We start from the raw sequence: 21,465 nt of genomic DNA on the forward strand, positions 1-21,465 counted from the left end.
CCCCGGCTTCGACTGCAGGTAGACTCCGTCCGGACTTCTACGGGAGCCAAACTCCACCCCTAATTACAATCGCAGGTAGATTTCGTCCGGACTCCTATTGGAGTCAGACTTCGCCCTCGACTTCAACTGCAGGTAGATTTCGTCCGGACTCCTACGGGAGTCGGACTTCATCCCCGACTTCAACTTCAGGTAGACTTCGTCCGGACTCTTACGCGAGCCGGACTCCATCCTCGACTTCAATTACAGGTAGACTCCGTCCGGACTCCTACGGGAGTCGGACTTCGTCTCCGACTCCGGTTGAAGACTTCGTCCGGACTTCTATGGGAGTCGGACTTCGTCCCCGACTTCAATCGCAGGTAGATTTCGTCCGGACTTCTACGGAAGCCGGATTTCGTCCCCGACTTCAATCGCAGGTAAGCTTTGTCCGGACTCCTACGGGAGCCGGATTTCGTCTTGACTTCAATTACAGCTAGACTCCGTCTGGACTCCTACGGGAGGCGGACTTCATCCCCGACTCCGGTTGCAGGAATATTTCTTTCGGACTCTTATGGGAGTCGGACTTTGTTCCTGATTTCAACTGCAGGTAGACTTCGTCCGGACTCCTACGGGAGCCGCACTCCGTCCCCGACTTCAGCTGCAGGAAGACTTCGTCTGGACTCTTACGGGAGTCGAACTTCGCCCCCGACTTCGGCTGTAAAAAGATTTTGTCCGGACTCCTATGGGAGCCGGACTCCGTCCCCGACTTCAGCTGCAGGAAGACTTCGTCCGGACTCCTACGGGAGCCGAGCTTCGCCCCCAACTTCGGCTGCAAGAAGACTCTGTTCGAACTCTTACGGGAGCCGGACTCCGTCTCCGACTTCAGCTGTAGGAAGACTACGTCCAGACTCCTACGGGAGCCAGACTTCGCCCCCAACTTTGGCTGCAAGAAGACTCTGTTCGGACTCCTACGGGAGCCGGACTCCATCCCCGACTTCAGCTGCAGAAAGACTTCGTCCGGACTCTTACGGGAGTCGGACTTCGTCTCCGACTTAAGCTGCGGGAAGACTTCGTCCGGACTCCTACGGGAGCCAGACTTGCCCCCGACTTCAGCTGCAAGAAGACTCTATCCGGACTCCTACGAGAGTCGGACTCCGTCCCCGACTTCGGCTGCAGGAAGATTTCGTCCGGACTCCTACGGGAGCGGACTCCGTCCCCGACTTCGACTGCAGGAAGACTTCGTCCGGACTCCTACGGGAGTCGGACTTCATCCCCGACTTCGACTGGAGGAAGACTCTGCCCGGACTCCTACGGGAGTCGGACTTTGTCTTCGACTTCAGCTGCAGGAAGACTTCGTCCGGACTTTTACGGGAGCCGGACTTCAACTCCGATTTCAATCGCAGGAAGACTTCGTCCGGACTTTTACGGGAGTCGAACTTCGTCCCTGACTTCAATTGCAGGTAGACTTCGTTCGGACTCTTACGGGAGTTGGACTTCGTCTCCGACTTCAATTGCAGGTAGACTTCGTCCGAACTCCTACGGGAGCCGAACTTCGTCTTCGATTTCAATTGCAGGTAGATTTCGTCCGGACTTTTACGGGAGCCTGACTTCGCCCCCGACTTCTATTGCAGGAAGATTTCATCCGGACTCCTACGGGAGCTGGACTTCGTCTTCGATTTTAATTGCAGGTAGATTTCGTCCGGACTTCTATGGAAGCTGGACTTCATCTTCGACTCCGACTGTAGGAAGATTTTGTTCGGACTCCTACGGGAGTCGGACTTCGTCTATAGAAAGCCTCTGATTGGGCTCCTGCAGCAAATGGCCCTCGTCTATAGTACTAACGCTCAAGGCACCCAATGGTAGACAGCCCGCCAGCAGCATCCGAGCTCCTTTCAGAAAGATAGTCACCTCTCTTCGTCACGCGCTTCAACCGAACTTCTATCGACAGGTCTGGACTTCATGATAGGCCACAGTAATGGCCATGACTCTGCTCCACCACCTGCGACGGATTCTGCACGACTCCATCACTCTCCGTAACAGGCTCCACGTGGCAGGCCGCAGTAATGGTCACGATTCTGTTCCACTTCCTGCGATGGATACTGCGCGGCTCCATCACTCCCTGACGAGTCGCGACAACGGACGTCGCTCCACTCTCCGCAACAGACTCCACGTGGCGAGTCATGGTGACAGTCACGACTCCACCCCATTACTCTTCATAATAAATGCCGCTCCACTCTCCGCAACAGACTCCACGTGGCGAGTCATGGTGACAGTCACGACTCCATCCCATTACTCTTCATAATAAATTCTTCCTGATCCCGAGCGGCCCACGATTAGGCGGTTACAAACGTTGCTATCAACCCGTTGCTCCCTCCGCCTATAAAAAGGGGGGGCCTGATACGTTACTCTCTAAGCTCTACTTTTTATCTCAAAACTCTATTAAAATTTTCGTTCGAGTACTCCATCCTTGTTGAGGCAGAGAACTGACTTGAGCGTCGGAGGATCTTGCCAGAGCAACTCCAATTTCGGTTTAGACTTTCTTTGCAGGTCCCGGCGGCGACCGTGACTGTGGTTGTGGGTCGATATCCAAGACAATCTAGGGTTTTGGTGAAAGCCTACAACGCTATACTCGACCGATCCGACCTCAATGCTCTCCGGGCCGTGGTGTCAATCTATCATTTGAAATTGAAGTTCCCTACTAGCCAGGGGGTCGGAGAAGTCAGGAGAGACCAAGCCCTGGCCAGACACTGCTACAGCATAGTCTTGCAAAGAAACGATCAATCCGACCTCTATCCAGTTGATGGGCTGGACGTCCGCGACGACCTCGCTGAGGAGAGGGGCGACCCAATCGAAGATTTGGTTTTTATCCCTTTAAACGACGGGAATGCGGAGCATGTGGTGAAGATCGGCTCCAACCTGGGGGAAGAGGTGCGGACGCATCTCATCGATTTTCTACGAAAGAATGCGGACGTTGACCGACGAAAGAAAAAATTCGAGGTCATGCATCGGAGAGGCAAAAAGCGATAGTCGAGGAAGTGGACAAACTCCTGAAAGTCGGATTCATTAGATAAGTCAATTATCCTGATTGGATTTTCAATGTCGTCCAAGTCAAAAAGGCAAACGGCAAGTGGAGGATGTGTATAGACTTCAAAAAGCTGAATAAAGCCTGTCCAAAGGATAGCTATCCTCTATCTAGAATTGATCAACTGGCGGATGCAACCTCGGGCCATAAGCTTCTCACTTTTATGGACGCATTCTTCGGCTATAATTAAATCAGGATGGCGTCAGAAGACGAAGAAAAGATCGCTTTCATTACTAATCATGGCCTTTACTGTTACAGGGTCATACCGTTCGGTCTAAAAAATACAGGCGCAACCTACCAACGGCTGGTGAACAAGATCTTCAAGGAGCAGATCGGCCGCAATATGGAGGTCTACGTGGACGGCATGTTTGTGTAAAGTAAATCTTCAATGAACCACGTCGCCGACCTTGAGGAGACTTTTTGCGCCCTCCGAAAATGTAAGATGAAGCTGAACCCAACTAAATGCGTTTTTGGAGTGACCTCGGGGAAGTTCTTGGGCTTTATGGTATCGGGGCGTGGAATCGAAGCTAATCCAAAGAAAATTCACGCCATCCAGGAGATGGCCGTCCCAAAGTCGATAAAAGAGGTTCAGCGCCTTACAGGGAGTGTAGTAGTTCTGAATCGCTTCGTTGCGAGGTCGACCGAACGGTGCTTGTCCTTTTTTAAAACCTTCAAACGGTCAAAGAATTTTTGTTGGACCGCTGAGTGCCAACAGACGTTCGAAGTGTTAAGGAGCTACCTCGGCTCGCCTCCGTTGTTGGCAAAGCCCGAGCCTGGAGAGGAACTATTTTTGTACCTGGTGGTCTCTCTCATGGCTCTCACAGCAGTCCTTGTCAAGAAAGACGAAAATCCAACGATCGATCTACTATGTCAATCGCGCGTTGAGAGACGCCGAAATCAAGTATACTAAATTAGAAAAATTAATTTACGTCCTGTTGATTGCAGCCCGGAGGCTCCGATCCTACTTTCAAGGGCACACCATAACGCTGCTCATCGACCAATCGATCATGACGATTCTGCACCGGACGGATGCCTCCGTGAGGATGGCGAAATGGCGAAATGCAAATAATATCTGTTGTCTTCATTATAGCAGATCATTATAGTGACCTTTTCTTATGCAAATGAGTTTGGAAAAACCTACCTCAGGAAGTATCATATTAATTTAGATACAAAAGTTGCAATACTTTATATATATATATATATATATATATATATATTATGCATCAAATAAAACAACGTAATATCAAAATCCTTCGCTAAAACGAAAAAATCGAGTAGATAAGAGAGAAACAAATTCGTTAAAGAATATGAACTGAAACCCTTGTAAACCAATGCTGCTACGGAAAGAGGAGCTTTGCATACAAGAGTTCATTCCAAATATCCTGGAGGTCAGGCAAGCATCAGTGGTTGCAGTCAGCATAGCCATCCGATTTTGCTGGTCGCTTTTGAGTTAAGTCGTACGGCGGCAATCTATAGATTGAGACGTGTGCATCCTTCCTGTATTCCGAGAGCTGGGTGACGTTGATGATGGTGATGGGAGTCTTTGATGCACCTAATACTTCTCCTACCACCTTCATTATGCTTTTGCTCGAACCAGAGCCCCAATATGTTGGATCCAAAATGGGAGTCGTTTCACCATAGCAATTACCATCTCGTTTCCCTCCCCACTCGGCACTCCTGTCATCTTTCTAGATTAGATATTGAATGAACTATGGAAAATAGATTTGTTCGAGTTCTTGAATGAATGACTACTCTGTTCAACGTTGCAAATATTTTTTTGGAGTGCTAATGAAGTAGGATACTACCCCCTATTTACAACAGGAAACGTGGAAGTTGATAGAATCTTTAAGTTTTCCAATGCTAATGATTTGCTATTCTTATATGTTGAAAAAAATCAGTGAAAAAAAAATTAAGTGCATTAGATTATATTATATTACGTTAGATGGACAGAATTAGGTCTATATGTCAAACTAAATGCAGCTCAGACTCTGGACTTTGAGGAGTATGGTAACAGTAATAACTACAGATAGGGAAATTGCTTACCTAAAATGAGTCGCTGACATGGTTGTGAAGAAGACCCTAGTCTTCTGGGGATCTATGTTGTTCTCCAACCAGCTCACCATGGTCTTCAGCACAAGCCGATAGCCATCCTCGGCTTTCATCCACCTGATGTACTTCTTTCCCCAAGACCGTCGTCTGCGAACAATGCATATGTTTTGATGAAGCTAAGTAGCTAGAAAATTAGAGATGGCATGAAGTTGATGGATTGAGGAATTAAGTTACACTATCTTCATCATTTTCTTGGTTGCCACCATGCGTATGTGTTGAAGACCAAAATATCGACTCCCTTCCAATGCTGAGCATGCCTTTCAAGTGATCTTGAATATTCGTGAACTATTCTATCAAGCCCCTTGTGAGAAGTGGCATTATCACAGTTTGATGTGATGAGGAATGGTGCCCAGTAGAATTCAATCGTAGCATTATATTCCTATGGATATAGAATGATAATTAGTCTTTTAGGTGCAACATAATTCTTCCAATTCCAAAGCTTTGGTTAAAATATATAAAAATTATCGGAGCAGCAAATATGATATGGGATTGATAGAATTTGTGGTGACTGGAGTATCTGGGGATTGAACCACGTAGGAAGCACAGCATGGAGACGAATTGACCCTTGGTCAAGGAGTCTCCCACGAACAGCATTCGCTTCCCTCGGAGTCTTTCGAGCATAAAGGTGGCATTGAAGCTGTAATTTGTGATTAGGATTCGTGAATACAAGAGCTAAGATTGTTGAATATAATTCAATTTCTACTATGTAAATATGTCTCTATATGGGTGCATAAATGCAAATAATATCTGTTGTCTTCATTATAGCAGATCATTATAGTGATCTTTTCTTATGCAAATGAGTTTGGAAAAACCTACCTCACGAAGTATCATATTAATTTAGATACTTCAGCTTAGGCTCCATGAAAGGGCAGTCATCCTCAGCGTAGGAAGGCCTTGAGACCTCGTCGTAGGCCCACATGCCCTTGAACACATCGCATCCCTCCTCCGTTTTCCCCACGGCAAACGGGAGGACATCTCCTGCAATCAATGGATATTTGATTTAGCACCACCCCAACTCGAAGTTATTCTTCAAACCTTGTGGTGATATTGTTTGTTATTGTTGTCGTTCCGAGACGGGCTTCAAACCTTGTGGCGGTGATATGGGTTCCTGCGGTCGTTCCGAGATTTCGAGCTCTTGTGACTTGGGAATTGATTGCTTGAAGAGGTACGTCAACTCTTCTTCATAGAATATGGCTAGATAGATGATGAGGAATAGGATAATAAGATAGAAGGTGATGGAGCTCTTTTTACAGGAAGAGGAGTACGAGAAGGGAGAGGATAAGGAAGACTTCACCATCTGAACTTTTAGACGGTAATTAGTTGGAAGACCTGAGAACGTTGAATTATTGTTTGGAAAAGATTATCTCATCGAACTCTCCATTGTGTGTGTGAATCGTGATTATAATCACTAAATTGTCGGAGACTGAATAAGAATAAAATACGTAGTAATAAATACCTATAGCTATCGTACAAAAATTAAAGAAAATCACAGCTATAATTATCGTACAAAGATGAAAAATATTTTTAAAAATATCATTTTAAATAGTGTTTCTTTTTTTTTTCCATCTTGCCATCGTGGAAAAAAATTGGTGACGTGGAAGGAAAAAAAATATCATTTAAAATGATATTTTTTTCTTTTGCATTATTTGATAAAAAAAATAGATTTTGAATTATTTAAATAATTAATTTTTTTTTATATTATTCTGAAAAAGAACTATGTATGGAATCTGTGCTTGTACGATATGATGCTTTTATGCCGTACGCCAGCATGACCCTACGCACGCAATAATTCTACCGTGTCATGCTGGGGTACCCGCCGTTGTCATAGCTGCAACTTATACTCAAAATTTATGCAGGTAGATTTTAAACTTCTCTAGGTGGTCTTTTTGATATATTTAGTCTGGACTTTAATATAAGCTTCATACGAACTTGTGCAATTAATATTTAAAAATCTTGCACGCACGACCTCTTTTCCCATCAAAAGCCCAATCTTCAACCGCCTGCGCATCCAAAGCAGCCATGCATTGCCGCCTCCTCCTTTTGTCTCCTCCGGGGACCACGATATGGCGCCTAAGTAGGAGGAGGCACATCTTTTTCGAATGCCGCTTCGCCACTGCCAGAGCCAGAGCCAAGGCCAAGTCGACAGGGACATTGAGGCCCGCAATGTTCACGGGAAGGAACGCGGGCCCAATGTTCGACGGAATTCCCGAACGGATTATTTTGTTTCTATTTCCGTAATTTTGGAAGCAAAATTATTCGCAACCAAAAATTGCAAAAATTTTAAATATTATTTTTAAAAACAAAACTTCAGGGACGGAGCTACCAAATTGAAAATAGTTTTCGAGTCTGTCACATTTTCGTTTTCCTTCTTTTAAAAGAAAGGCAATGCCGGATGAGTTCTCCGTTTGAGTGATTAACGATTTGAATCTTGAACAATCGCTTCCTAGAGATATGCAAAGAACGTCAATGGAGGGGCCATTTCCTCTCGTATTAGAAAAGTTGGAAGCCATGACTCAGTGATAGCCATTTCCTATCTATAATTTGTTCATAAACTGTGGTGGTCCTAAAGTGATAGCCATTCATAGCTATGGTTTTATTTAGATATTGTAACATATCCCAGAATCTTGGAATATAAGCCTCAATCTCTCTGTAAAAAGAATAACTTAAAGAAATTATTGTACCTACTTCTAGCTTTCCCATGACAAGGCTGATTCTGCCTTAAACATGTCGCAATCCTACAAGAAAAAATAAATAGTAGGTAGAAATTACCAACGCCTACCATTAAAGCTAATATTTTGATGTGATATCAAAAATGAAGACATCAAAAGATATAAAAAACTTACAAATCATTGTTTGATGATGAATAACTAGAAACCAAATTCCTATGAGCAAAAAACTAAAATCGTCAGAGAAGGATTAAACGAATCACCAACTATAACGAATTGACTGTGAAGGAATATGAAATTTGAGAATCCTTACACACTCCCTTGTTGACAACCGTCTGGTGCCGGAGATCCTGTAAAGGAGTTATATGAAAGATCTCTGCAATTTCAAGCACCATAAAGTCATAAAATGATTGAGATGAATTTTAGCACTCAATAATGTTTTTTGATATTTCTAACCAAGACTGGCTCGTCATAACCAAATGAATAGAAAGTTCTGAACAATTAAACATACATGTTTTTTCCACTGCTCAAGATCCAACTGGGTATTGTTCCACTTAGCATGTTATTAGTAAGGAACCTACATGAGAAAAGTTAAGAGACGGATACGGGACAATTCATCAAAAAGAAAAGGAACGTAAGGAATAGGAAACTAGAGTAAAACTTCCTGAATAACGGAACTATTAGCAATGTAATATAACATGTTCATCTAGTTTGCTTACGTAAAACGTATTGAATTTTGAAGGCCGTCAAAGCTTTTCGGGATTGAACCTGTCAGGTTGTTAAAACTAAGGTCTCTGCAGGATAAACATAATATACAAAAAAATAAGTGGGAAAAGTTTGCACCCGTGTTACTGATTTGTATTATCAGTCTTCTTAATAATAGATAGTGTGAAAATTAACTGTAACGCAAATAACTGATGAAGCTAAAGTCATAAAAAGAAGCCTCCAGACAAGCTTACAAGACATAGAGACTGGTCATCTGTTCAATAAAATCATGGAGTTCACCAGATATAGACAAGTTCCTCAACACACTGCATCATACCAACAACTAATATGAATTAAGTAGGAAAATTAAACACGCTGCATCCACATATATTATACTATTAGTCCTTGTTGACTTCAATTCCGTTCATACTTACAGATATTTCAAGCTTGTCATGTTCTGCAATGGAGGAAACTTCCCATCCCCTCCTTTCCAGTCAGACACTCTCCCAACCATGCTAATTAATAAACGATAGAAACCACCGGACGAATCAAAATGAATGAAGTAAAGCATTAAAAAGGGCTTCACAGCTGAGTCATGGCTTCCAACTTTTCTAATACGAGAGGAAATGGCCCCTCCATTGACGTTCTTTGCATATCTCTAGGAAGCGATTGTTCAAGATTCAAATCGTTAATCACTCAAACGGAGAACTCATCCGGCATTGCCTTTCTTTTAAAAGAAGGAAAACGAAAATGTGACAGACTCGGAAACAATTTTCAATTTGGTAGGTCCGTCCCTGAAGTTTTGTTTTTAAAAACAGTATTTAAAATTTTTGGTTGCGAATAATTTTGCTTCCAAAATTACGGAAATAGAAACAAAATAATCCGTTCGGGAATTCCGTCGAACATTTGGCCCGCGTTCCTTCCCGTGAACATTGCGGACCTCAATGTCCCTGTCGGCTCTGGCTCTAGCAGTGGCGAAGCGGCATTCGAAAAAGATGTGCCTTTTCCTACTTAGGCGCCATATCGTGGTCTCAGGAGGAGACAAAAGGAGGAGGCGGCAATGCATGGCTGCTTTGGATGCGCAGGCGGTTGAAGATTGGGCTTTTGATGGGAAAAGAGGTCGTGCGTGCCAGATTTTTAAATATTAATTGCACAAGTTCGTATGAAGCTTATATTAAAGTCCAGACTAAATATATCAAAAGATTTTTGAAATGGACAATATAATTTAAAATTATATTTTTATTTGAATTAAAGTTAAAATTTTTATTTTTAAAAAAAAATTAATTTATAAATTTTTTTTTCACATTTTTTCTTTATTTTTCACTTTTTTATGCATTTATTTTTTTTATCAAATTTTACTTCAAATTAAAAATTTAATTTTTTTATTCAAATTTACAATTATATTATTTTTTTATTTTTTTCATTTCTTTCTATTTTTATGAAATTTTTTTAGGCTATTTTTTTATTTCAAATATTTTTTAAATAAATTAATTTTAATTTGAAAAATTAATTTGAAATGATATTTTTATTTTAATTAATTTTAAAAAATTTACTTTTTTTAAATTTCAAATTATAATTCTTATTTTTTTCGATTTTTTTAAATTTTTATTTTTTAATGGCACTTTTTATTTTTTAAAATTTTTTTAGACATTTTTTTAAAAAAATAATTCGATAAAAAAATCATTAATAATTATTTTTTTATTTGAATTACAAATTCAAATTTTTATATTTTAAATTTCAATCAAAATTAAATTTTTAATTTATTTATTAATTTAAAATTTAAAATTTATTTTTTTTATTTTTTTTCGGATTTTTTTCTTTTTTTTGGTGAGAAAAATAAAAATATTATTTTTAATGATGTTTTTATTTTTTTTTTCTCCACTTTATCATCGTGAAAAAAAAAAATGTAGAAGAAGAAAAAATATTATTTAAAATAATATTTTTTCTTCTACATTATTTTGTCCGTCCCTCGTGCTGTTCTGACCCTCATGATTTTGGACTGTTGGGCAGCCTCGAGCCTTCTGTACTCAATTTTTCACTTGCAGCATTCAGCTCTTGATAAGGACTATTCGGATGATTGGTGGACCCAATTCACCGCATCTCCATTAATTGGAAAGCAAGGGTTGGATGGGATGCACCAAATTCTAATTTATTACCATGGTCTCGGCCTGTCCATAAATCTCGCCTAGATCCAATCAATCCACTCGACCACCCGTCTATAATTAATGACCTGGATTTAATAGACATAGAATGCAGAGACTTTTAGTCGTGTCCCCGTTAAGGTTTGCGCTGTATCTTTTGCATGAAAGAATGGTTAATCTTCCTTCGTAATGTCAATCGTTGGATCCCATTTGTACATCTCTCAAAGCACTCAAACTCCTTTCTTTCATCTGCACAGATCTCGAAATGATTATTGTGGGATTCCATGGTTGATGTGGTGAAAGAAGACGAATCATTCTTTAAAGATATCACCCGCATCCGCCTGGACCTAATCGTACAGTGTCTTATATAAAATTTAAATACATGACAAGACTTTCACACCTTAAAAACTTTACCGTCATAGTGCATATACCTCCAAATCTTTGTAATATTTAATCTCCAGAGGCAACATGGATAGTGTTACAGATTCATGAGACATACATTACCCATGCATATCATTATGCATGGATTGAGGGAAGGAATGACGTCTTTCCAGGACCGGGTTTGATCGTTCGCCAGAAAGAATGATTGATTTTCTTTTGTGATGTCGTCCGTTGGATCGCATCCCACACAGCCCTCGAAGCACTCCAAACTCTCTCATTCCTCGGTCTGCATGCATCTTAAGGAGCGTATGCGCGATCCATCGGTGGATTCGCGCGAAAGATGGTGAATCATTCTTTCGGACGAAGGATACAACCCCCACCCTTTTTTTTTTTTCCACCTCAACTCTCGGCAACGTATTGACACGCTCCTAAGGGCCAACGTAGCCTTCCCCACGCCTTGGCCTTCCCTTTGCCCAAGTCCACATGACCCCACGTTAAGTCCGGGAAAAATTAAATACCAATACCAACCTCAACCCAACCGTCCCTGTCCTAACCAAAAACCCAATCCTGACAGTCCAGTCCAGTCCATCTGACGACCTTATCTTCCCTATATATTCCCCCCACGTCTTGTTTAATCTCCCCCCACCGCCCACTTTTCCCTCTCCGTCCCATACACCTTTTATTCCACTTATCCCACCTTTATCCCCGTTTTCTTCTTCCCACCCCTCTTCTTCTCTCTAGATGGCCCAAAGTAAGCTGAGGGGAATGGTGGAGGTGTGGTGGTTAATGCTCTTGGTTTCAAGCTTGTTGATGGGCTTGGTCCGGCCGGACCCTCAAGTCCCATGCTATTTTATCTTTGGGGATTCACTTGTGGACAATGGCAACAACAACTACATTGCGTCATTGGCACGAGCCAACTACATGCCCTACGGCATCGACTTCCCTGGTGGCCCAAGTGGAAGGTTCAGCAATGGAATGACCACCGTCGATGTCATCGGTAAGACCTTCTTGGTCTCTGTCTGCCAAGCTTCATTTCTTTACTTCTTATTATGTTGTATTCATCAATTAAAATCTGCCAATATAACTTGGAAATTCTATGAACTAGAGCTTATTCTAGTGGCCATACTGTTCTGCCTATCAACCAGCACGCTTCGTGGGAGAGGCGGGTGGGCTTCCCTTTCTCTCTCAAGACAAAGGATAACATAACGTTCTTGTTGACATCTTTTTTTTTTTTTTTTCCTCCAGTGCTTGTGCTAGAAAGAGAGATTGAGAGTTAGTTTTAAGGAAATCAACTAAATTCAGCTGAGTCCCTCAGTGACTGGTAGAACAGAGTGGCACCACCTTCCAACAGAACTCTTTGTCCAGATCAGGAACCCAATAAAACCAGCCAACATCTTGCTACATTTAATTGGGCTAAGCAATTGATCAGGGAACGTAATTGTACAATTTTAGTTGGTCTTTCGCGTCTTGTACTTTATGTAATTTATTGGCATCCACCGGGAAAATTAATAGTGGGTACCAGCTAGTACGTTGTCAAAATTACGTTATGTAATTTAACCTGCTTGTTTCACATAGCTGCCGCATAATGCCTTCTGTCTCAACTGTTCTCGTACATTTATATTTTTAAAATTGACACGCATGGGTTGTGTGCAGTCCGGTCTCATATAAAAAACTGTAAGGTTAGTTCTGTGGATCGAGACAATTATGCTCTCATGTGTGCATAGAACGTTGGACATTATGAGATCTAAACTAATCTCTGAATTTTATTGTGTCAAGTCATTTTATAGTTGGAAGACTTATTTTGTATCTGTGGTGCTCCTGCTCCATCTTCCTCTGGAACGTTTGTAGGGTCTTAGGTCATGTGGCTCGTGGGAGCTGGTTTAATTTGCAGACATGAGCCCGAAAGAGAAAGCACTTATTAACCATCATGCAGAAATCTATAGGAGCCACCGGATTTTGCTTCCTACACGTAATTAGTGTCAGTTTGCATCTTTATATGGTGTGAATTATGCCATGTCTAATTTTGTGGCCTTGCTTGGACATGAGGACCCAACATAATCTTGATCTTGGAGCAAAGTTAACCGTCATCTTATGATACCAAAGTGCTTTCTTCGAACAAAATTATACCAAACGGCAATACCAATAAAGTTCATAGCTAGTTTCATATTTTAGACACATTTTTTGTATTTTAAAATAATTAATTCCTATAACTTTTTGAAGATATGATTTCTTATAAATGATTATATAAATATATAACACTTTTTTTTTTTTTCTTTTTTTTTAACTAAATAAAATTAGATTTCAACCAGAATTGTGAAGTCCATGATGACATATTAGTCCCACATGAAAGTATATTAGGTAGATTTAGGATATTTATATAGGATCAAAAAAATGTAGATAGTATCTTCCAACTAGATTTTTGGATAAGATTTAAGTTTTTATAAAATAAAATTTTATATTTTTTTTGATATTTTTGTCCACATAACAAAAGATGATACAATCAAGCAGCATCTTGATACAAACATATAGCTTTGTTGCATAACAAATCTACATCGAATCTTAGTATCACATCTGTTGGGTATAAAATACCCCCCAGCCGAAGTTCGGGTCAGGAGTGATCCCTCTGAGATTCTACCGACGTCCGACCAGCAAGAAGACTTCGTCCGGACTCCTACGGGAGTCGGATTCCGTCTCCGACTTCAGCTGCGGGAACAGCTGCGAGAAGACTTCATCCGGACTCCTACGGGAGCCGGACTTCATCTCCGACTTCGGCTGCAGGAAGATTCTGCCCGGACTCCTACGGGAGCCAGACTTTGTCCCCGACTTCAGCTGTAGGAAGATTTAGTCCGAACTCCTACGGGAGTCGGATTTTGCCCCCAACTTCAATTGCAAAAAGACTTCGTCCGGACTTGTACGGCAGCCGAACTTCGTCCCTGACTTCAATTGCAGGAAGACTTCGTCCGGACTCCTACGGGAGCTGGACTTCGCCCCCGACTTCGGCTGCAAGAAGACTCTGTCCGGATTCCTACGGGAGTCGGACTCCGTCCCTGACTTCAGCTGCAGGAAGACTTCGTCCGGACTTCGCCCCCGACTTTGACTGCAGGAAGACTCCGTCCGGACTTCTACAGGAGTCGGACTTCGTCCCCGGCTCCGATTGCAGGTAGACTCCGTCCGGACTCCTACGGGAGCCGGACTCCGCCCCCGACTACAATCGCAGGTAGACTTCGTCCGGACTTCTACGGGAGCCGGACTTCACCCTCGACTTCAACTCCAGGTAGACTTCGTCCGGACTCCTACGGGAGCCGGACTTCATCCCCGACTTCAATTGCAGGTAGACTTCGCCCGGACTCCTACGAGAGCCGGACTCTGTCCCCGACTTCAATTACAGGTAGACTCCGTCCGGACTCCTATAGGAGCCGGACTTCGTCCCCGACTCCGGCTGCAGGAAGAATCTGGACTCTTACGGGGCCGGACTTCATCCCCGATTTTAACCGTAGGTAGGTTTCGTCCGGATCCTACGGGAGCCGGACTTCGTCCCCGACTTCAACCGTAGGTAGAGTTTGTCCGGACTCCTACGGGAGCCGGACTTCGTCCCCGACTTCAATCGCAGGTAGACTTCGTCCGGACTCTTACGGGAGCTGAACTTCGCCCTCGACTTCAATTACAGATAGACTCCGTCCGGACTCCTACGGGAGCTGGACTTCGTCCCCGACTCCGACTGCGGGAACACTTCGTCCGGACTCCTACGGGAGCCGGACTTCGTCTCCGACTTCAACTGCAGGTAGACTTCGTCCGGACTCCTACGGGAGCTGGACTTCGTCCCCGACTTCAATCGCAGGTAGACTTCGTCCGGACTCCTACGGGAGCCGAACTTCGCCCTCGACTTCAATTACAGGTAGACTCCGTCCGGACTCCTACGGGAGCCGGACTTCGTCCCCGACTTCAGCTGTAGGAAGACTTCGTCCGGACTCCTATGGGAGCCGGACTTCGCCCCCGACTTCGGCTGCAAGAAGACTCTGTCTGGACTTTTACGGGAGCCCGACTCCGTCCCCGACTTTAGCTGCAGGAAGACTTCGTCCGGACTCCTACGGGAGCCGGACTTCATCCCCGACTTTGGCTGCAGGAAGACTTTGTCCGGACTCCTACGGGAGTCGGACTTCGCCCCCGACTTTGGCTGCAGGAAGACTCTGTCCGGACTCTTACGGGAGCCGGACTTCGCCCCTGACTTCGGCTGCATTAAGACTCTGTCTGGATTCCTACGGGAGCCGGACTCCGTTCCCGATTTTAGCTGCAGGAAGACTTCGTCCGGACTCCTACGGGAGTCGGACTTCGTCTCCGACTTCGACTGCAAGAAGATTCTGCCCGGACTCTTACGGGAGTCGGACTTCATCCCCGACTTCAGCTGCAGGAAGATTTCTACCGGACTCCTATGGGAGCCGGACTTTGCCTCCGACTTCAATTGTAGGAAGACTTCGTCCGGACTTTTACGGGAGTCGGACTTCACCCCCGACTTCAATTGCAGGTAGACTTCGTCCGGACTCCTACGGGAGTCGGACTTCATCCCCGATTTCAATTGCAGGTAGATTTCGTCCGGTCTCCTATGGGAGCCGGGCTTCGTCTTCGATTTCAATTGTAGGTAGACTTCATCCGGACTTTTATGGGAGCCGGACTTCATCCCTGACTCCGACTTTTATGGGAGCCAGACTCCTACGGGAGCCGGACTTCATCCCTGACTCCGACTGCAGGAAGACTTCGTCCGGACTCCTACGGGAGTCGGACTTCGTCTACAGAAAGCCTCTGATTGGGCTCCTGCAGCAAATGACCCTCGTCTATAGTACTAACGCTCAAGGCACCCAACGGTAGACAGCCCGCCAGCAGCATCCGAGCTCCTTTCAGAAGGATAGTCACCTCTCTTCGCCAGGCGCTTCAACCGAACTTCGATCGACAGGTCTGGACTTCCTGACAGGCCACAGTAACGGCCATGACTCTGCTCCACCTCCTGCGATGGATTCTGCGCGGCTCCATCACTCGCCGTAACAGGCTCCACGTGGCAGGCCACAGTAATGGCCATGATTCTGCTTCACTTCCTGTGACGGATACTGCGCGGCTCCACCACTCCCTGGCGAGTCGCGACAACGGACGTCGCTCTACTCCGCAATAGACTCCACGTGGCGAGCCATGGTGACAGCCACGACTCCACCCCATTTCTCTTCATAATAAATTCTTTCTGACCCCAAGCGGCCCACGACTAGGCGGTTACAAACGTCGCTATCAACCCGTTGCTCCCTCCGCCTATAAAAAGGGGGGCCAGATACGTTACTCTCTAAGCTCTACTTTTTATCCCAAAACTTCGTTAAAATTTTCGTTTGAGTACTCCATTCTTGTTGAGGCAGAGAACTTATTTGAGCGTCGGAGGGTCTTGTCGGAGCAACCCCAACTCCGGTTTAGACTTCCTTTGCAGGTCCCGGTGGCGACCGCGACTCCCTCGACTCCAGCTTCTCCGACGCAGGCAGATTTTTGCACCAACAGGATTGACGCTAGAGGAAGGGATGTGTCTTCGCAGTACCCTTGTTCTTAAAGGAGCGCTCAACGGGACTACCTTCGATCGTCTTCACTGACATCCTCTTCTCCTTCCTCCGCTAGATTTTTGCCCGATGCCGTCCCGCAGAGCATCCACGCGGCGATCTACGGCCTCCGCGGCCAGATCTCAGGCTCCGGCCTCACTTTCAGTTTTTCAGCCTTCTCCTCTGACAACGGTCAGACGAACGGCTTCCGACGGATTTCGCCAACATCATCTCGGGAGAATCTCGACAGGGAGCAATCGACGTATCGACCGTATCTCCCAAGCGACAAAAAATTGAGGAGTCCATAATCTTTACTTAAGAAGATGCTCGGGGAGTCCAATTTTCTCATAACGATGCAGTTGTAGTTTCTTTGAATATAGCTAATTACGATGTCCGTCGTATTCTTATCGACAACGAAAGTTCGGCCGACATCTTATTCTACAACGCCTTCTCAAAAATGTCCATCCTTGACGGCCATTTGGGACCAATTAACTCTCCTCTGGTAGGGTTCACCGGCGATGCTGTCCCGGGGGAGGGGGTAATAACTTTGACTGTGGTCGTGGGTCGATATCCAAGACAATCCAGGGTTTTGGTGAATTTTCTAGTGGTGAAGGCACCGTCAGCCTACAACGCTATACTCGGCCGACCCGGCCTCAACGTTCTCCGGGCCATGGTGTCAGCCTATCATTTGAAATTGAAGTTTCCTACTAGTCAAGGGGTCGGAGAAGTCAGGGGAGACCAAGTCCTGGCCAGACACTGCTACAGCATAGTCTTCCAAAGAAACGACCAATCCGACCTCTATCCAGTTGATGGGCTGGATGCCCGCGACGACCAAGCTAAGGAGAGGGGCGGCCTAATTGAAGATCTGGTTTCGATCCCTTTGAACGTCGGAAATGCGGAGCATGTGGTGGAGATCGGCTCCAACCTGGGGGAAGAGGTACGGACGCATCTCATCGATTTTCTACGAAAGAATGCGGACGTTTTCGCCTGGGTTCCAGCGGACATGTCGGAAATTGACACGGAAGTCATGGAGCATCGTCTGGCCGTCGATCCAAAGCATTGACCGACGAAAGAAAAAATTTGAGATCATGCACCGGAGAGGCAGAAAGCGATAGCCGAGGAAGTGGACAAACTTCTGAAAGCCGGATTCATTAAAGAAGTCAATTATTCTGATTGGATTTTCAATATCGTCCTAGTCAAAAAGGCAAACGACAAGTGGAGGATGTGTATAGACTTCAAAAAGCTGAATAAAGTTTGCCCAAAGGATATCTACCCTCTGCCCAGAATTGATCAACTGGTGGATGCAACCTCGGGCCATGAGCTTCTCATTTTTATGGACGCATTCTCCGGCTATAATCAAATCAGGATGGCGCCAGAAGATGAGGGAAGCGAATGCTGTTCGTGGGAGACTCCTTGACCAAGGGTCAATTCGTCTCCATGCTGTGCCTCCTACGTGGTTCAATCCCCAGATACTCCAGTCACCACAAATTCTATCAATCCCATAGCATATTTGCTGCTCCGGTAATTTTTATATATATTTTAACCAAAGCTTTGGAATTGGAAGAATTATGTTGCACCTAAAAGACTAATTATCATTCTATATCCATGGGAATATAATGCTACGATTGAGTTCTACTGGGCACCATTCCTCGTCACATCAAACTGTGATAATGCCACTTCTCACAAGGGGCTTGATAGAATAGTTCACGAATATTCGGGATCACTTGAAAGGCATGCTCAGCATTGGAAGGGAGTCGATATTTTGGTCTTCAACACATACGCATGGTGGCAACCAGGAAAAATGATGAAGATAGTGTAACTTAATTCCTCAATCCATCCACTTCATGCCACCTCTAATTTTCTAGCTACTTAGCTTCATCAAAACATATGCATTGTTCGCAGACGACGGTCTTGGGGAAAAAAGTACATCAGGTGGATGAAAGCCGAGGATGGCTATCGGCTTGTGCTGAAGAGCATGGTGAGCTGGTTGGAGAACAACATAGATCCCCAGAAGACTAGGGTCTTCTTCACAACCATGTCAGCGACTCATTTTAGGTGAGCAATTTCTCTATCGGTAGTTATTACTGTTACCATACTCCTTGTTGGGATATACCGACCGACGACTTCGACGGACGATCCCGACGGCCGGCCGACCGACTGGCCGACCGACCGACCGACCGATCCCGACTGACGACTCCGACGGACGACCTTGACGGCCGACCGACCGACTGGCCGACCAACTGACCGATCGGCCGACTGACCGACTCCGACGGGCCGACCGACCGACTGACCGACCGACCGACCGACTCCGATTGATCGCAACACTCCTTAAAGTCCAGAGTCTGAGCTGCATTTAGTTTGACATATAGGCCTAATTCTGTCCATCTAACGTAATATAATATAATCTAATGCACTTAGTTTTTTTTTCACTGATTTTTTTCAACATATAAGAATAGCAAATCATTAGCATTGGAAAACTTAAAGATTCTATCAACTTCCACGTTTCCTGTTGGGGTAGTATCCTACTTCATTAGCACTCCAAAAAAATATTTGCAACGTTGAACAGAGTAGTCATTCATTCAAGAACTCGAACAAATCTATTTTCCATGGTTCATTCAATATCTAATCTAGAAAGATGACAGGAGTGCCGAGTGGGGAGGGAAGCGAGATGGTAATTGCTATGGTGAAACGACTCCCATTTTGGATCCAACATATTGGGGCTCTGGTTCGAGCAAAAGCATAATGAAGGTGGTAGGAGAAGTATTAGGTGCATCAAAGACTCCCATCACCATCATCAACGTCACCCAGCTCTCGGAATACCGGAAGGATGCACACGTCTCAATCTATAGATTGCAGCCGTACGACTTAACTCAAAAGCGACCAGCAAAATCGGATGGCTATGCTGACTGCAACCACTGGTGCTTGCCTGGCCTCCAGGATACTTGGAATGAACTTTTGTATGCAAAGCTCCTCTTTCCGTAGCAGCATTGGTTTACAAGGGTTTCAGTTCATATTCTTTAACGAATTTGTTTCTCTCGTATCTACTCGGTTTTTTCATTTTGGCTAAGGATTTTGATATTACGTTGTTTTATTTGATGCATAATTTAAATTTCATGAGTACTAGCTACTTTGATATTGAAATAAGCAACCAAAAAAATCATCATTTCAAAATACAATCTTTTTTTAAAATTAATTTTTTTAAAAAATATCATAAAAAAATTTAAAAATTATTAAAAAAATAAGAAAAAATAAAAATTATAATTTTGAATAAATTTTTAAAAATAAAAATTTAAATTTTAATTAAAATAAAAAATAATTTTCAATTATTTTCTTCATTTAAAATTAATTTTTTTAAAAAAATATATAAAAAAATATCTAAAAAAAATCTTAAAAATTTTAAAAAATAAAGAATACCATAAAGAAATTGAGAAAGAAATCAGAAAAAATAAAAATTATAATTTTGAATATAAAGAAATAAAAATTTTAATTTTAATTCAAATAAAAACCACCATTTCAAATTACTTTTTCCATTTCAAATTATTCAAATAAAAATAAATTTCAAATGGAGAAAGTAATTTGAAATGATGGTTTTTGTTTGAATTAAAATTAAAATTTTTATTTCTTTATATTCAAAATTATAATTTTTATTTTTTTTTATTTTTTTCAATTTTTTATGGTATTCTTTATTTTTTAAAATTTTTAAGATTTTTTTAAGATATTTTTTACATATTTTTTTAAAAAATAATTTTAAATGAAGAAAATAATTTAAATTTATTTTTTATTTTAATTAAAAAAAATTTTTTATGTTTAAAAATTTATTTTAAATTATAATTATAATTTTTTTTATTTTTTAATAATTTTTTAATTTTTTTATAATATTTTTTAAAAAAAATTAATTTCAAAAGAAGATTGTAATTCAAAATGATGATTTTTATTTGAATTAAAATTAAAATTTTTATTTTCTTAATATTTTGAATTATAATTTTTATTTTTTTTCAATACTTTTTTATGATATTTTTAATTTTTTATAATTATTTTTTATAATTTTTTTTGAAAGATAATTTGAAATGAGGGTACTAATTTGAAATGATAAATTTTTTTATCAAAATTATAATTTTTATTTTTTTATAAATTTAAAATTTTAATTTAAAATTATTTTTTTTTTTTTGGAGAATAATTAAAAGTGCTAAATGGTATGGTGTTTTTAAAAATGTCGTTTGGAATGTTTTAAAAAACGTCATTCCAAATGGCATTTCTATATTTTTTTTTTACGTCGTCTAGTCCATATAGAAAATGGGGGCAAATAAAAAATGGGGGGAAATTGGAGGATGATGTGGTATGATAAAATGCCATTCAAAATGACATTTTATCGTTTCTGCATCAATCTGATAAATAAGTTCAAATTTAAATTATTTTAATAATTAAAATTTTTTTTATATTATTTAAGAAAAAGGCTCCGCCTGTTTGCCTGCCGCTCATGCCGTTCTGACCCTCATGATTTTGGACTGTTGGGCAGCCTCGAGCCTTCCGTACTCAATTTTTCACTTGCAGCATTCAGCTCTTGATTAGGACTATTCGGATGATTGGTGGACCCAATATCACCGCATCTCCATTAAGGTTTGGATGGGATGCACCAAATTCTAATTTATTACCATGGTCTCGGCCTGTCCATAAATCTCGCCTAGATCCAATCAATCCATTCGACCACCCATCTATAATTAATGACCTGGATTTAATAGACATAGAATGCATAGACTTTTAGTCGTGTCCCCATTAGGGTTTGCGCTGTATCTTTTGCATGAAAGAATGGTCAATCTGCCTTCGTAATGTCAATCGTTGGA

The 21,465-nt window shown here is 42.5% G+C and overlaps 2 protein-coding genes and 1 pseudogene across 2 annotated transcripts; 1 reads left to right on the top strand and 2 right to left on the bottom strand.

Annotated features, from left to right (window-relative positions):
• Nucleotides 1-4,300: 4,300 nt before the first annotated feature.
• LOC140855375 (probable xylan O-acetyltransferase 10) lies at nt 4,301-6,464 on the bottom strand (annotated as a pseudogene).
• Nucleotides 6,465-7,753: 1,289 nt separating this feature from the next.
• Nucleotides 7,754-9,307, bottom strand: LOC140855501 (probable LRR receptor-like serine/threonine-protein kinase At1g53440). The gene is made up of 7 exons (XM_073251386.1): nt 8,973-9,307; nt 8,793-8,864; nt 8,553-8,627; nt 8,345-8,410; nt 8,147-8,209; nt 8,011-8,049; nt 7,754-7,902 (listed from the first exon to the last, which is right to left on the bottom strand). The coding sequence occupies exons 1-7, from the start codon at nt 9,107-9,109 to the stop codon at nt 7,806-7,808; spliced, it is 549 nt and encodes a 182-aa protein (XP_073107487.1). The 5' UTR covers nt 9,110-9,307; the 3' UTR covers nt 7,754-7,805.
• A 2,518-nt stretch (nt 9,308-11,825) lies between these two features.
• Nucleotides 11,826-19,751, top strand: LOC140855376 (protein trichome birefringence-like 33). The gene is made up of 4 exons (XM_073251267.1): nt 11,826-12,077; nt 18,189-18,439; nt 18,527-18,679; nt 19,267-19,751. The coding sequence occupies exons 1-4, from the start codon at nt 11,826-11,828 to the stop codon at nt 19,604-19,606; spliced, it is 996 nt and encodes a 331-aa protein (XP_073107368.1). The 3' UTR covers nt 19,607-19,751.
• The last annotated feature ends 1,714 nt before the right edge of the window (nt 19,752-21,465 follow it).

This window comes from Elaeis guineensis, chromosome 2 (assembly GCF_000442705.2).
Source record: "Elaeis guineensis isolate ETL-2024a chromosome 2, EG11, whole genome shotgun sequence".
NCBI lineage: Eukaryota > Viridiplantae > Streptophyta > Magnoliopsida > Arecales > Arecaceae > Elaeis > Elaeis guineensis.